The following is a 16794-nucleotide window of genomic DNA, read 5'->3' on the forward strand; positions in this document are numbered from 1 at the left end:
ACATGTAAAAACAGACATCATAATAAATAAAGAGAGACGTAATCACGATCTCAAGTGGCTCCAGTGCTTTATTTGTAAAAAAAAAACATAAGTGCCAGGGCTCTCGTCAGGAGGCCACTGCAGCTTGCACCAAGCATTACCCCTGACAGTGCTGCCAATGACAGCACAAACACAACTAATAACCATCCCACTCCTACAAGTGTGGCATTTCAGATTATTCCTGGCCCCCAAAGCTATAAGAATGGCTCGGACGGCAGGTATTAGTAATTTTTTATGTATACTGAATTAATGATTGATTGTTGTTGTGGTCATCTCAGACAGCACCCTCTTGTGGCAGACTGTCACAAGCACCGGTGTTGAGAATTAAGTATTGGTGCCGTGCACCGGAAACCACTGGCTCAAATTAAGCACTGCATGGCTCCCAGACAATAATTCAACAAGCATCAAAATCAAGGTTGTGCTCCTACAAGTGATAGGACAGATCTTTCAGCAATACATTTACTCCCCCTATTGTGGCTGATTTTGGCTGCATTTAGAACTTAGAAACAGTTCAAAATGTACCTATGTAGATCTTTAAGCAAATTTGTGACTCTTACAGTCTAAATTTTTGCTTAAGATATTTTGAGGTCTGTCTTTTCAGTCTTTGTTTTCTTGTGAAAAGCCGTGGTCAGACTGCCCACCAGATTGGGAGTTTCTTATGGTGGGCTTTTTGTTTAGGTTCCGTACCCTGAAAATGGGTACCGCAAAGGGAATGGCAAAAATAGCTGCTACACAGCATTGACTGAAAAGTCCATGCCATGCAGGGACTGGTGTACATGCACACGGGGGGCGCATGTTGTGCCCCCTGTGTGCATCCACATGCGGAAGAGGCACAAGGGGGACCTGCCTTTGTTTCTTCTCCATCACAGTGTTCATGGAGGAGAAACCTCGATGATATAGCCAGCGGAAAGGAAACTCGTAATATACTTGGAGGGAAACCCGACTCCTGCAACTCTGCCAGGGAGTGGCTGTTCCCTGGAGGCTGTGGCGGGGCCGTGGTGGTCCGACCGAAACGCAATAGGAGACAGCCACCGCCATGCACCAATTAGTCTGTGACCTTGTGTAATGTAACTGGTGCTCATGTAATCGCTCCAGGTCCAACTTGGAATTTTATGGGATATATATATATATATATATATATATATATATATATATATATATATATATATATATATGTATATATGTATATATATATATGTATATATATATATATATATATATATATATATATATATATATATATATATATATATATGTGTGTGTGTGTGAGCGTGTGTGTGTGATCGATGTCACTTGTTGACCGAAAAGCGTCAGATAACGTAACCTGTGAGCAAATAAAAGAACTTTGCAACCTTACCCATTGGAGTTTGTTGCTCTCTGTTCACCGCAAGGAAGGATTGGAGAGCGTATGGTGTTTCGATATATATATATATATAATATATCTATGCAATAAATTGAGTGTCTGCCTCCAGACACTGTGAAATGATGCCATCATACGGGCGTGCGGTCACCGTAGACAAGATTTACAGCCGAACCTTCTCGTTCAACTTCATCATCACCATATTCACGCACCTAAATTCATCTATGCAGTTTTGTACACTGTGGATAACAAAACAATTTCTGACATGTAGCGCACAAAAAATCAAGCAAATGTGTCACAGACCTCTGGGCCTGGCTCAGTTTCCCTACTTGGCTGCACAGATTTCATATCTCACAGAGACAGGAAGTCTTGCAACCCAGCAAACATTCTCTGAAGGGTCATCAGTCCAGAAAAGGAGAGTTCCCTAGGAAACGGCAGCGGTTTGTAAATAAAGCGGCCCACCCAATTTCCTATGGCACACATAAAAGAAGTACACGGTGGACTATTTCTGTCCTTTGTTTACCCGGCACTTCCCTGTTCTCTGACACATTCGTTATTAAAAAAGAGGACATGAGCATTCACCATCGGGTTCCCAAGAGCGAAATTGAATCCCTGCTTTCATAGTTTTATGAAACTTTAACCTCTTCGCCGCTAATGACAAGGGTAACTCGTCATGGACTTTCCATTGATTTCAATGGAAAATCAATGGCAATAAAAATAATGCCTTAGCAGTAAAGGGGTTAAGAGCTGTGAAGAAGGTCTTTGGAGAAATATCTCTCCGAGTGCAGGGCTGCTGACTACACTTTGAACTGCGCACACACGGTTTAAGTACAGCTTCATGTTTCCATTTTGTAAAAACATTTTTTGATGTCTTTATTGTATTTCGACAGGAGCAGTGTCCTAGTGAAGAGGATGTTTAGGCCAGTGGAAGAAGACTACGGCCCTCCTGTGTCCAAGCACATGAAAGAAGACAATCATAAAAGAGGTACAGTAAAGGGATGCCACAGCACGAGAAATGTATAGATTGCCATCACCAGACTGGTCAGAGGGGAAAATTCACAAACCTATTCTTGAAAATCACAAATCTGCACGTCATAGGTTCCTCCCTACAATTTCAGTAGTGCTACACATTGCTGGGCATTTTTAGGGGCTTGAAGGCACGAGCTACCGACTTTGGAACAAGGGAGCCAAGTTTGAGTCCTGGCCGCCTCTCAACATTCTGTAATTTTGAAGAAATTACGTCATCACCCCGGACCTAAACAACACTTGTCATATAATCTGGTGCACAAGAAAGTACTCTAATGACCTTGGGTCAAGTTCGTGTTATATAAAACTGCAACAAAAACAAATCACCATAAATAAGTATGCATGAGGATCTGAGGCAGTTTTAAACTTGTAAGAGCACTCATACTGGCCTACTCATAGTCCTGAGAGCTGATACACCTCGTGTCCTTTTTATATGTGGGTACAAAGTCCCCCCGTGCCTGTTTCCACTGGGCCACTTTGGGTTACTTCACAGCTACAGAGTCCACATAGCAAAGCATATGATAAAAAGCAAATGCAAAAGATTTTTAACAAAGGTGGGCCAGGGCTACCTTGCAAATGGTCATTTTTTGATCGTACCTTTCAGACTCTTCCACCGTAAGCAATTTTTAGACGCAGTCCCTAAAACACTTGGAAACATCTAATATTATCCTTTTCTGCCAAGCCTTTAAAGAACCCTACCTGCTGCTCCCCGGGAGTGCTCTCAAGCGCCCACCTCACACTGCAGCAGAATAGTTGGGAAATCTGGCAAGATGGCTGAGTGTCAGCCATTGCTTGAGCCTGTACAGAACATTACATCTCCACAAGAGACTGAGTCTTCTAGAAAATAAGCAGCTAAATATTTACAACAATAGACCAATGAGAAATGGGAACAATGAGAAATGGGAACAATCTGCTTTTCTGCTTTTCTTCTCTATCTCACTTTTCTCTTACACTGAAACGCCCTATGTCTCATCCCCAGTTTAAATCTATGGTAGTAGGGTTGTCCATCCTTGTAATGAGCACACATGCTCTGCCATTTAATCCCTCCTACATTAAGACCTACCTGCTGGCCTTTCCATCAGTATATGGATGATCGAATCTTACATTAACGTACTGATAGCTCATCTGTGATCATAGGATCCACTTATTGCCCGAGTGTGCCAAATTTATATAGGTTTTGCTCAATGCAAAGGCTAAAATCCCTAATTAGGTTAAAAAATACAAAGCAAAGGGAGGTGTTTGAATGGCCAGCTCTAACATCCCCTCACCTTTAATATCTTGAAAGGATAGATACCGTTCATCATACTGCTGAGCCCAATAGTTTGTTTCAAAAGAAAAAGCACCCAAGAGGCAATTTACTTTGGGGCTAATTCACAAACTTGTTGGCAGAGGTTGGTGGAAGGTATGAACACATGAAATAAATTTACTCTTGTGAAGTCTTCGTCCATAATCTGAAAATTGGGATTTATGGAATCGCACAATCACAAATTGCACTTTCCAAGGTGGGGAATCCACAAGTATGCTAAATTTTTCACTATCGTGAATTTAGGGTTAGAAGTGGGGAAGGAAGCTATTATAGAAGTGCTGACCTTACAAAATACATTGAGCATCCACAAACCTCTACGTACGGGTATTCCCAAACAATTTGGCGTTAGTCGTTTCCTACACTGAAAGATATGCAAATTTACTCCTATATAAATCTTACAAATTATGTTCTCAAGATAGGATTATAACACTCTCTTATTTTATATAGGGGTGAAGTAGAATTTATTTCGCATGAGTAAAAACCTAATTTGAAAATAGACATTTCTGCACCATATACTCATGAAAATGTTCACTCATTAGAAAATCTGCATGAAAGAATTTCAGAAAGCTGGAGTTCTCCGGGAAATCTAGAGCTGCCGTAAAATCAGAAATCTAAGCGAAAAGATGTAGAAAACCAACAGAAGTAGTCATTTGTAGTTGGTGCACTATAAATATTCTTACTGATGCACTTACCTACTCACTAAAAGTAACTGTGTAGAGTGTCATGGTCTCTGCTTTAGAGACCTGGCAATCAGAAGGTAATTGGAGTTGGTGAGAGAAAGACAGTGATCTGGAAGCAGTGATGTCTCTATGATCTTTTGCTTACGATTAAACTGATATGTTTTTTTTCCTTACCAAGTGTCTTGATTCCACCCTCTTACTGTTGTATCTTGGTTCTTCCAGTACTTTTGTATGTCAGGAAGGAGACAGACGAGGTGTTTGATGCGCTGATGCTGAAATCACCGACAGTGAAGGGTCTAATGGAAGCGGTATGTACCCTTAATCAATCCATCCTTCACAGTCTGCCCATCAGAAACCCTCAAGTTGATGCCACGAACCGGTGTTCATTAATCCATATGTTTGCATGTGCGTTGTGAAGCCATCCCCTTTCACTTTAGTTCTTTCCTGAAGTCCGGTTCTCAAATTCTTCCAAGTTGAAACACAAAACTCTAAAAGGTGGCTCCGAGTCCAAGATGTTTGTAGAACGTTGCATATATTTGTGCTCATTAATTCTCAATGCATGCATTATCATTTTCCACTGTTGTTTTAAAATGATTGTGCAGTTTAATATTTATTATGGACCGAGTTTGTATAAACAGATGCAAATTATCATGGTTTTTGACATAATAGCTGACACAAAATAATTTCTGATATATCCCTCATGTGAATCCTAGCAATACACCCGGTCGTAATTTGCAACTCTATGGTGATCCACATTACTCTGATCTAGTCATGCGTAACTCAACAAATGGTTTGATTTATACACTTAAAGGTTGGTTATTCCCAAACCGTTCCACAATATCCCTATTTATCTTATTTTACATTTTTGGACTCTGTGCATGGCATCGGTTCTGCAGGCATAAGTTTAGTGAAATGTGACATTTCGTTTTAGAATTTTTTTTACCCCCTTGAAAGAAAGCACCTTTACTTCTTACATACACCTAGTTAAAGTAAGGAGTATTGGAGCTCATTTAATAAACATAGCATTTCACAAAGAAACATTTCTACTAGGCCTGGGCGATATTTTAATTATGCTGGAGTAATTTCAGTAATTATGCATTACTCTAGTAATTTGAAATACCAAAATTACGCAATAATGCCATCTTGAGTAATTAAGAGACATTTGGGGCAAACATCCTATATAAGGAGCACAGGAACAACAAACTTAGAGAGAACAAGTGGCTGCTGGCTACTGCTGTTCGTGTCCCGAAGCACTTAATGCTATTTTTGTAGCAGAAAATGCAACCTCTGCCCCATTTTGGATCCAAGGGTGCATTTGAAAGAATTAGGCCAGTTACACCCATCACTACATTTTAGAGAAACAATAGCAGTACATGGTGCAGTAAAGTGATGAACATTAAACAAATAAATCATGTGCAGTATGCTCTAAATGTGACAGTTTTTAGGAATATCATTGGCAAAAATATACAAACACACTATATATCTATGCCTACAGCAACATAAAAAGAGTTAAATATACATATAGTGATTTTGAGTGAGTGTGATAGTATCACGTGTGTCTTTCTAGTTGTAATAGATAACATTTAACTGTATTTGAACTCCTAGTGACTGGTGAAGAGGGTTGAAATGGTAAAATGACTAGACATGGAGGCAGCAACTAGAAGATTATGGTTGGCAAGTTTAGGTTCTAGGTTGGGTTGGCCCACGTGCAATCAGGACACCATCAGAATAGCTTCAGGTTTCAAGTTTTTATTAGTTTAGCACAGTTACTTAAAACCATTGCTGTACAAAATCTACTTTAGCACGGGTATAAAATTTAGCTTTTAACACATTTATCAAATAAAACAAGGCTAAAGAACAATTTTCAAGGCTTAGAGACGGATATGGTTATTGAGGAGTAGCGTTATGGTTGCCTGTGTGAACTTTTTGCTGTGCTTGGCCAGATAAAATAATTAAGACAGAGAGTACTGGGCCAAAGGACGGAAAAAGCCTGTAATGAGTCTTTGAGGGGGAGGAAGCATGGCAATCAAGGGAGTTAATAGAAGATTGTCCAAAAGTCTCACAAATTTTCCAAACCTTGCGAGCACTTGAATGTCCGTAGAGGTAAAGCACAAGGTCGAGGCCTCCCAGCACGTCCTAGCACCCCATTTTAAGAACAGGGGTTTCAAAAGGGACCTTCTGGGGACTGCTAGTGCCGGGCAGCAGCACAGAAGATGCAGCCATGATTCAGAGTGGTATTTGCACAGCCTGCAAGCCCCCCCCCTCGCTTGTTGGGGCCCATTTATTGAAGGCCGTCGAGCGCAGGCCTAGAAGTCGCATACACATTATGTTCTTCTGAGCCACTTTGCTTAAGTTTCCCTGGCAGTATGCTTGTGGACGCCCAAGAAGATACGAAGAGTTCAAGGGGAGCAGAATGGTTGATCCCTTTAAGCCTGCAGATCCATGGACTGAGAAATAATTTTTACTTGCTTATTGATGGTGCTTTTCCAGGCCGAGTAAGGAATAGTGACTGAGAGGAGAGATGACTTGTCAATCTCTAACACTCTTATGGCCTTTGTAATCTCGGTATTCCAGGGATTGCCAGGGCTAGACAGGATTCCTTGTAGCTGGAATTTAAGAGTGTTATCACCTGCTTTTAGGGTCCTAATGAACTATTTCAGGATGTCGGCCTCGCAGTGAAGAGATTGTCTTTGTAGGCCCAGCTCCAATCATAGACTTGTCCGCTGAATAAAACTTGGCAGATGGAAAAGTTTTTTGTAGGTGGAAATTTGGGCGAGCTCAAGACTGGAGGAGCACGCACCTGGAAATGCCTGGTGCCCGTAGATTAATGCAGGAAGTAGAATAGCTTTAGTCACCTTCAAGATGGCTTCGGCAGAGGGACTGCTCAAAGTTTGGTTCAGCCGGGTCAGGGAGTATGTAATTGCGCCTGCTCTCTTTTGCAAAGCAGCTAGGTGACCTGTAGGCCTGGACGTCTCGTTGAACCAGACTCCCAGGTAATTATATTTTACTGTTGTGTTAATCCTGACGGGCCCGATGTTCCGTGCCAGCCTTTTCTTGTTCTTGCATCTGCCAAATACCAGTGCCTTCGTCTTTGCCTGGTTGATTTTCAGGGCATTGGCAGAGTTATATATATGAAGCGTACTTAATGCCCGTTGGAGACCCGATTTTGCTTGGTCCATTATTACAATATCATCTGCATATTGTAATATGTGAAGAGGCTTTTTAGCAGGTCCCAGTTTTGGCGGGAGAAGATTACTATTCTCCAAGAATATGCCGAGATCGGCTGTGTAGAGATTGAACAACAGCGGGGCAAGAACACAGCCTTGCTTTAGCCCATCTTCGATGGCAATTCTTGAAGAGAGTGTCTTTGGGCTGGTTTTAATTCGCACCCACGTGTTCTTATGCAGGGAAATTAGTGCACCTAGTAGGTCATGCGGAATCCCCCATTTGTTCAGCTTCCTCCACAAGAAGTTCCGCGTCAAAAGCCGCGCTGTAGTCTATAAAGCAGCAGTAGAGTGGAAGATGGTTTTTTTGTACTGCTTTTTGACACAGAGCGGCTAGAGTAATGATGTTGTATATTGTGGAGGCCGTCGCCCGGAACCCAGTTTGGTAGTATGGTATTATGTTATTTTCTTCGATCCATTTTACAAGCATCCGAAGAAGACATCGAGCATATATCTTTGCCTCCAGGTCTAATAGGGCAATAAGGCGGTAGTTAGCCGGTGACGCAGGGTCACCTTTCTTGAATATGGGGCAATGAATCGAACCTAACCAAGAGTCTGGGTGCTGGCCTGTCGCAAACACGTTGTTAAATAGGGGAGTCAGAAGGGCCGCCCACTCTTCCGGGGTGCATTTAAATAACCCGTCAGGGAGTCCGTTGGGCCCTGGAGCTCAGTCTTTTTTCATGACTCGCAGATACTTGGTGATCTCGGCTGCAGTGGTCAGTTCGAATGTTTCTATTTGAATGGAAGCAGCACGATCTCTTAGTTCTATCACCGCGGGGTCCCCAGAGTCACTACAATAAAGAACGGACACATGCAGGGCCCAGGCTTCTTCACAGACTGCATTTCCTCTCGTCTTGTTGGTGGAGCGGAGTTTGTTCATATAATTCCAAAACTGGGACTGACTTTTGCCCTTGAGAAGGGCGAACATTTTTACCCACTCAGACTGTTCTTTGAGTCTCTTGGTCTCCCATTAAGATTTCTTGTAGGTCGTCCGCAGCAATGCCACCTTTTTAACCCCTTCCACGCTCATGACGAGCTGGGCTCGTCATGGCGTAGCCTCCCCGCACGCTGATGACGAGCCCAGCTCGTCACGTAACATGCGCTTTTGAATATCTCAGCCCAGGAGCAGAATTCCACTAGCGCGGATGCGATTAGAGGTGTGCACGGTTCCAATCATTTTGTGCCATCAGAATAAGAAGAGTAAAAAAAAAAAACAAGACAATAGGTCTTTTCCATCCACGCACTCAGGATCTGGAACAAAATCCCTGTATCCTGCAGCAATATGCCAATCCTGCTGCAATTTAGGAAAAAGTAGAAGGCTTACCTCTTTTAAATAACATTACATCACACTGCAATAACCGCCAACAACTGAGCTTTCTCTCATCTCCTGTTACTCACAGGACTTTAAACTTGCTTTGACTATGTACAGTGCTATGCTGCCTTTTCGTTAGGTTTGCATCATAGAAATACCATAGAAATACATACTTACATATATACATACAAACATACATACATATATACATTGGTGAATATATACAAACGTATGGATGTGTGTAGCTTGTGTAAGACTGTTTTGAGCCATGAGACAGCCATCTTTGTTGTAATAAGATTTAGGGAAAGTGTACCTAGAAAAACTGTAAAAGGTTCTAGCTGTGAAGTTTAAGACCTCATCAAGTCCGACTAACAAATAAGGTTATTTTTTTTAATACTGCATGTGCATCACTTAACCCTGAAGCATTCATGTTTTAATACGATATGTAGGTAAATGTGGGGAAATGTGACATAAAAATAGGAATAGTCACTTCTGCATAATCAAGGGGGCCTAATAGTGCATAGGTTATCCCATAGACAGTTTTTGGTTTGTGAAACACCAGTAAGTTGCATCTTTGGAATATCGGACTTCTGGTGTCTGAAACATGAAATGCCTGACCACATAATTGCTAAAGGGAAACTCACATATAATAGTTCTGAACTTTTATCAGCTTGAGCTCTGTAAGATAAATTACATTTCCCATCTCACTTGCCTTGAATTAACAGTTTCAGAGCCAACCTTAAAACGTATGTGCAGGAAAGCTTTTGCCAAAAGACTTATAATTTATTCTGGATCTTCTGTAAAAGATTGGCATATAAATGTATCCAGATCCTAAAAGGATCCACAGTGGTATGTGGTTTATCAAATTCTACCAGATGCTGTAGACCTAGTATTACATGTTGCCTAAAATAAAATCTCAAAATTGTTTGGGGCGTAGTGGTAACGTTACCCCCCTTATATGACACATACTATTTGCAGAAATAAATAGATTGCTTCATTGATCATTCAAAGCATGACAAGTACATTACCCAAAGGAAATGCACCCTCTGTTTAAAATCCTCCTTTATACAAGGTTGTAATCAGTGGTTAATTTCAGCCTGTGGTTTATGTGCTCGGCACCGGCACTTAAATGTCAACACCCACACTTATGACAATTTGCCACATGGTGAAGCTGTTTTAGAGATGAGCACAACAGTACTTTATTAATTCAAAACATATTAAAATGCTTAATACTTGCCACCCAAGACATTCTTATAGCTTTGAAGGACATAAATAGTCTGAATTGTCACACTTATAGGAGTGTGATGGTTAGTAATTGGTTTTGCACTGTCAGCAGCATTGAGATGGGGCAATTGGTGGTGCAAGTTACAGTCGCCTTCTGACGAGGGCCTTGGCACTTATTTTATTTTTTACAAATTAAGCACTGGCTGTAATAGACTAGACTGTTGTTGGTTTGTCACATATTGTCCAATGGTATTAGAATAACACATAACAAACATTTTCTATTTGTCTGTAGATGTATCCCTCCTTTTATCAGCAAATGTTCATTCCATTCACTTGTCCCACTGCCTATTTATATTCAGTTTAAATATGCATGATAATTTATGCAAGTCAAAAGCAATAATCCTTTGGTTTTTGCCAATAAATGGAAACTTTTCTGTGTTTTCCAAGTCAACGGGATAGTGTCCGTTTACATTTGCAGCTTTACTGCTTAGATGACTTTTTTCCTGTCCTCATGTGTTAATACTTTTTTTCACTACTATGGTTCACTGCTTTTCTAGCCACCTCTCCACATTCCATGAAGTTGACAATGTTTGCTCCTCAACATTCAGCAGGGGGAAATGAGGGGAGGAGTGTAAGCTATAGCATTTTGGGTATAATCAGTTACCTGCCAAGGAGGTTATTTACTGGGTGAATTATAGTTGAGACACCCATAATAATGGGAGCTAGAGAGTTAGGTTTTATCTTTTGACCTGTTCTTCTGCCTAATCCCACTCTCAGAGCAGCAAATATCCCCTTAGTTTAGTGGAACATTATCCAGCTGAGTACTCGCTTACAAATGCCCGCGCCACTCCTTACTGTGTTCCTTAACAATTCAAGGAACTAGACCTGTACTCTTGGATGCTGCTTTTCAAAGTTCCCTCTTCTCCCATGCTGTGTTAGTCATCTTTTTTAGGCATATTTCGTAAGTGAAGGTAACCAGTAATTTTTGTATTAGCATTTTCCCATCTTAGAAGACATCAGACCCAAAACAACACATTTATTGTGCTTGCTAAGACTTCGAAGTCCGGAGATATTGTGTAGCATTGCTGTGTCAGAGATCTAAGTATGATTTTTGTATGAATGAATGGATAAACGAATGAATGAATGAACGATGTAAAGAACCATGTTTTGAGATGCTCGCAAACAGATGATTTAATTGATCATGCATGTTCCGGGGAAGGTATTTTCGGCAATTTTAGGTGAGCTAGGCCAAAGGGCGACCACCCTGCATTGAAAAGACTGAAAATAACTGGGTGGAAGAGACTAACTGGTTGAACAGATATTGTAGATAACGAAGGCCCCAATTGTAAATAGCCCAACAAGATATACACAAAATTTTGAATATCGAGTCTCATTCTACAGGGACCCACTACAAATTGGGCAAGTAGTGCAAGATGGGGAATCAGGGTGGAAATCCAAAAATCAGTCAAACCGCAGGATTTGGACAATTGCAGGCATTGACTCAAATAAACAGGTAGGCTAAAATGTAAGTATTTACTGGAGTCTATAAATGAGAAAAAGAGACGGAACCCGTATACATTCACATATCTGCCACTGTAATTCTTTATATCTTTTCCACTACTTCTCACATTTACCCCAATGCATTTACCCAGTCTTTCACTATGTCACGCTCTGCCCTATTTCACTGCTAACAGTGAACTATTCTGTATTGTCCTAATCTACGCACACTTAAAGGGGTCTGGTTCCATCTGTGAAGCACTTTACATTTTTCAAATCGTAATCCTAACCCCCTGATTTCTAAATTATTAGTTAACAAAACTGTGTCCCAATGGTCTTCTTCAAATCTCTAGCCATTTCAGGGATACAGTAAATGGAGTCAGTTGGCATGTCATACATCATTCTTACCAGTGTCAGTGGATGCTAATAGGTTAGGTCTTTGGCAGTCAGTGAGCTGCCCTACATTCTGCCCATCATCTTCCCACTCTTCTCCAGGCACTGTTACTGCAGGATGCAAGAGGGACCCTTCAAAGAAGGAACAATCAATAACAAGCAGCAATCAGCAACCAGGAACAATTGAACCATTCTTTGCCGCTCCATTTTAGAGCATATGGCCAATGTAGCCCTAACTGGGACTTGTGAACACCAGCATCACTTTACTGGAGTCACCCTTATTGCAATAACAAAAAACACAGTTACAATATCATCATATTAAATACAGTCCCAGATTCTCAAAGGTGTCCCACAACACTGCGCAGCAGCGAAAAATGCTGCGTTGCATAACGGGGAGAGAGTAGGAGAGTGCCATATTCACAGAGATATGGATCTCTTTTGCCTTTCAATTATAAAAGTTGGACAACAGGAATAATGTAGGTGTTTTGGGAAAAAGAAGTGTGGTGCAGAAAAGGGACACCTCCACGCTGAGTTCTGTGTGTGCATGGGGATGGAAAATACGCTTGTGCATATAGACATACGAACACCTTAGGTGAGAGCCACGAGGATGGCTCAGTTAATTAACTGTTTCGTTGATCACTGAAATTCTTCCATAGTTAGCAAATAGGTTACCGTTTAATTAGTAGTAGTAGTAGTATCATAATTAATAATAATAAATAATTATAATAATATAGTAACATTATTTATTGTCATTATTTTTAAATATTGTTATAAAAATCGTAGTAATAATAACAATAATGGTAGTCGTATATTACGTAATTTGTGGGAAGAAGCAAGGAAGAGAAATTCCATCAAGTAAACAAAGGCAAAATACAGTTTCGAGTAAGTAATCCTGAAGACAGTTTAAAGCCAAAACGCGTAAAACATAGACTGAGAAATATCACCTTTCGGCCTAACATGGCATTGCGTTACAAGCATTCCCCGCTGACACAGAGTGCCAGTCCGACAGGGAGGGGCTGAATGGACTGCGGAGGGCACCGTCCTGCAGTTGATAGAAGTACCTGCCTGTCTCGCGCTTCCGGGGATAGGATAAGGTGCTGTACTTTACTTCTAACCTCTAACCTCTTGCTGCTTGCAAATTGCTTTCCGTGGCCAGAGCGCACTCCTATTTCTGTTGGGCGCCGAGGGAAGGTGGTTCCCGCTGACAGCGGCGACGTGATAAATGGACCCTCGGCTCTACTGCTTTGTGCGTAATGACCACAGAGCTCGGGCGCGTGCGTCTCTTCACGCGGCCTCTGGGCCCTTCGTCCGTTGTGGCGGCGCGCGCCTCTCGCGTGAGACCGAGGCCGCCGGATTCTGATTAACTGGAAAATGGGTCGAGTTGCTGGTTATTTGAGTTCTGTTTATTAAGGTCGAAAAGGAAATGCAGAAAAACACTGTGTACTGCCGAACTTGAATTGTAATGTGTACGAGAGATTTAAAAAACTCGTGTAAGATGTGATGACAAGCAGAGGTATTAACTGAGGTATACCACAGGTTTATAAAACGATACTACTACATGTTTAGCATAGTTTGGTTGGCTATTTGAACTGAAAGGTAATATAGAAAGGTAATAAGGTGTTTTGTTCATGAAGTATATTGCAAAGGTAAAGGGAGTAGTCCGGGCTTTAAGTGGGATGAAAAAACTAGGGGGTTTCTTAAAGGGGCGTGACCTATGTAATTATGGGTGTGGCTTAAAAATGCCTAGGCTAAAAATCTGTGCTTAGCTTAGCCTGCTGCCCATCTGGTATTTTGCTGCTTCTATCATTCAATCCAGATAAATAATACAATAAGCAGCATTACACCTACAACAAGCCAGGACTATTGGATTTGCCAGTGGTTGTTAGTTATATAAAATAAATAAGCAACAACTATGGCTATGTTGTATATAATATTGAAAAAGCTTTCATTCTGAAATGATGAGACTGAAAGAACTATAACGGGGAGATAATTGTAATGGGAGATTTTAATTGCATCCTAGACTACAAAATTGATACAACTAAACCTCACGTACATCAAAGGATGCATAGGACTAGATCATCAATATTAGATTTATGTCAGATACATAACATTAAAGACGCTTGGAGGTATTTATATCCAACCCTACCAGGATATACGTACTATTCTGCTCCCCATAAGATGTGTAGCAGACTAGACATGGCTCTAGTGAGCGATAATTTATTACGGACAGGTTATTTGATCCTCTGTCCCCGGATCACATCTGACCATAACGCGCTAATACTGACATTCAATACACAAAGTACCAGGACACCACCTAGGCCATTTTCTTTTCCAAGATATCTAATTTCAGACACTACTTATGTGATACAACTCAAGACTCATATAAATGAATTTATTAACATCAATAGGAATTCAACCGGGTGCTGTATGGTTTGGGATGCTTGCAAGGCAAGCATTAGGGGCTTTACCCAGGCGTACGTTTTTAGGCAAAACGCAGAACAAAAACAACATAAGATTACAGTACTAGAGAACATAACCAACCAAGAAGACTTATTAGCTAAAGCTTTACAGATCAATTCTCCATCGGCAATGGAAATTAACATAAAACTTAGTGCACTGAAAAATGATATAAAAGCCAATCTTATTCGCAAAAACAGTGCAAGGATCCAGAAATTTAAATTTGCCCAATATGAGGGTGGAGACAAGATTGGTAGAATTTTAGCCTACAAGGTGGCGGAAAAAAGAGCTGACACACTAATTCCTAACATTCGGGGACTGGGGAACAAGATATATAACCGACCACAAGACATACTAGACCAATTTGCATCATATTACGAAAACTTATATACCCCGGACAGCCCCGTAAATACAGATCAAATTAAGGAATATTTGAACGACTACACAGTAAACACAGAGAATTTATCAGGTTTGGATGCACTCTCCAACGACATACAACTGATCGAACTTCAACAGGCTATCAATACATTACCAGCAGGAAAAGCGGCAGGGGAAGATTCGATACCTCTAGAACTGTATAAAATCTGTAGACTAGAACTAGAACCACTTCTTTTAGAAGCAATTCAATCAATCGGAATAAATGGAACAACCCCTAAATCCTGGAATCGGACCAAAATAATTTTTTTTTTAAAAAAGGGGAAGCCTAAAGAGGAGAGAGGGTCATATCGACCCATCTCTCTAATAAATACGGATGCCAAAATATTCGCCAAGATCATCGCACACAGACTTGCCCCACACATGCCTAGAATTGTAAACCCGCAACAACACGGCTTTATCTCAGGGAGAGACACAACGATACACGTAAATATGGCAATAACGGCATTCGATATTGCGGAGATTGAATCCACCCCACTCGGTATGATACTATTAGATGCTGAAAAGGCTTTCGACCGGGTGGGGTGGACTTATCTCTGGTGCGTACTGTCTAAAATGGGCTTTGGGGGCAGCTTCTTAAAGGGTATAAAAGCGCTCTATGATAAACCTACCGCCTGTATTAGTTATGGGGGCCTGACCTCATCAGAATTCCCAATAAAGCGGGGGACCCGGCAGGGGTGCCCTCTTTCTCCCCTATTATTTGCTCTTACGCTGGAACCTTTCTTATCTGCCCTTAACTCCCAAATATTGATTGCTCCATTTAGCTCCAGTTCACAGGAACTGAAAATGACAGCTTACGCTGACGACATTGCAGTATACACCACAGATGTGGCCAAGGCATTGAAGGGGATATATATCGAGGCTGAGAAATTTGGGAAGGTGTCAGGCTATAAGCTTAACCAGCAGAAGACGCAAGTTATAGCCAATTATTCTCCTTCCGCACCTATTCCTGAGATATGTAAAGAGGCCACTTATTTAGGGGTGAAATTAACAGCCAGAATACAAGACATCAATAAGATAAACTATAATGATTTGACTAAAAAGACTACTCTCATATTGAAAAAATGGAACAAACTCCCTTTGAATATGATTAGCAGGATAAACCTTATAAAAATGAAAATACTCCCTAAATATGTTTATTTATTCCGATCGATTCCACTGGCATTAAATAATAAATTCTTCCAACACTTAGATGGGATTTTTAGTAGTTTTATTTGGGGCTACAAAAAAGTCAGAAGGTCACTAAAAATGCTGAAAAACAATATAAATAAGGGAGGGTTGAATGCCCCAGACTTCAAACTATATTTTTGGTCTTCATTTATTATACGCATACGCTCTTTATTGCATGGGGGTAGTACACTTTTTTTTCATTATTTTATGCTAAAACAAGACTCATTATCCTTTTTGTTCAGAATCAACGACCCAAATTACTACAAAAGGGTAAGATTTAAGACTGCTAGAGATATCATTAAAATATGGGAAAACATATTAAAATTTTGTAAAACAACTTTTTTCCACCCAAAATTACCGTTGTGGGGCAACCCAGGTCTCCCGGCTATATTTACAGATTCTACCACCAACAGCTGGGCTTCTTCAGGGATTAATATTTTAATGGATTTATATGGCGGGCAAGGGTTTCTAGATTTTAACATGCTTAAACAAATATATGATTTACCTGAAACCTCAAGATTTAAATATATGCAAATCCACGATTATTTGATTAATAAAAAAAAGATACAAACTCTGTCTGAATGCGATATATGGGCATGTCTTTATTCAAATAGGAACAAATCCACTATCAGTGAAGCTTATCGAATATTCAGCACATTCAAAACAAATGA

The 16794-nt window shown here is 40.6% G+C and overlaps 1 protein-coding gene across 2 annotated transcripts in view; it reads left to right on the plus strand.

Moving 5' to 3' along the window:
• Window positions 1–16794, plus strand: part of GRHL2 (grainyhead like transcription factor 2) — a 452715-nt gene that overhangs the window by 411840 nt on the left and 24081 nt on the right. For both annotated transcript variants that reach the window (XM_086966065.1, XM_086966066.1), the window contains exons 13-14: window positions 2290–2384; window positions 4634–4719. In XM_086966065.1, the coding sequence (XP_086822191.1) occupies window positions 2290–2384; window positions 4634–4719 (181 nt within the window). The remainder of the gene's footprint in view (window positions 1–2289; window positions 2385–4633; window positions 4720–16794) is intronic.

This window comes from Lissotriton vulgaris, chromosome 4_1, assembly GCF_964263255.1.
Source record: "Lissotriton vulgaris chromosome 4_1, aLisVul1.2, whole genome shotgun sequence".
NCBI lineage: Eukaryota > Metazoa > Chordata > Amphibia > Caudata > Salamandridae > Lissotriton > Lissotriton vulgaris.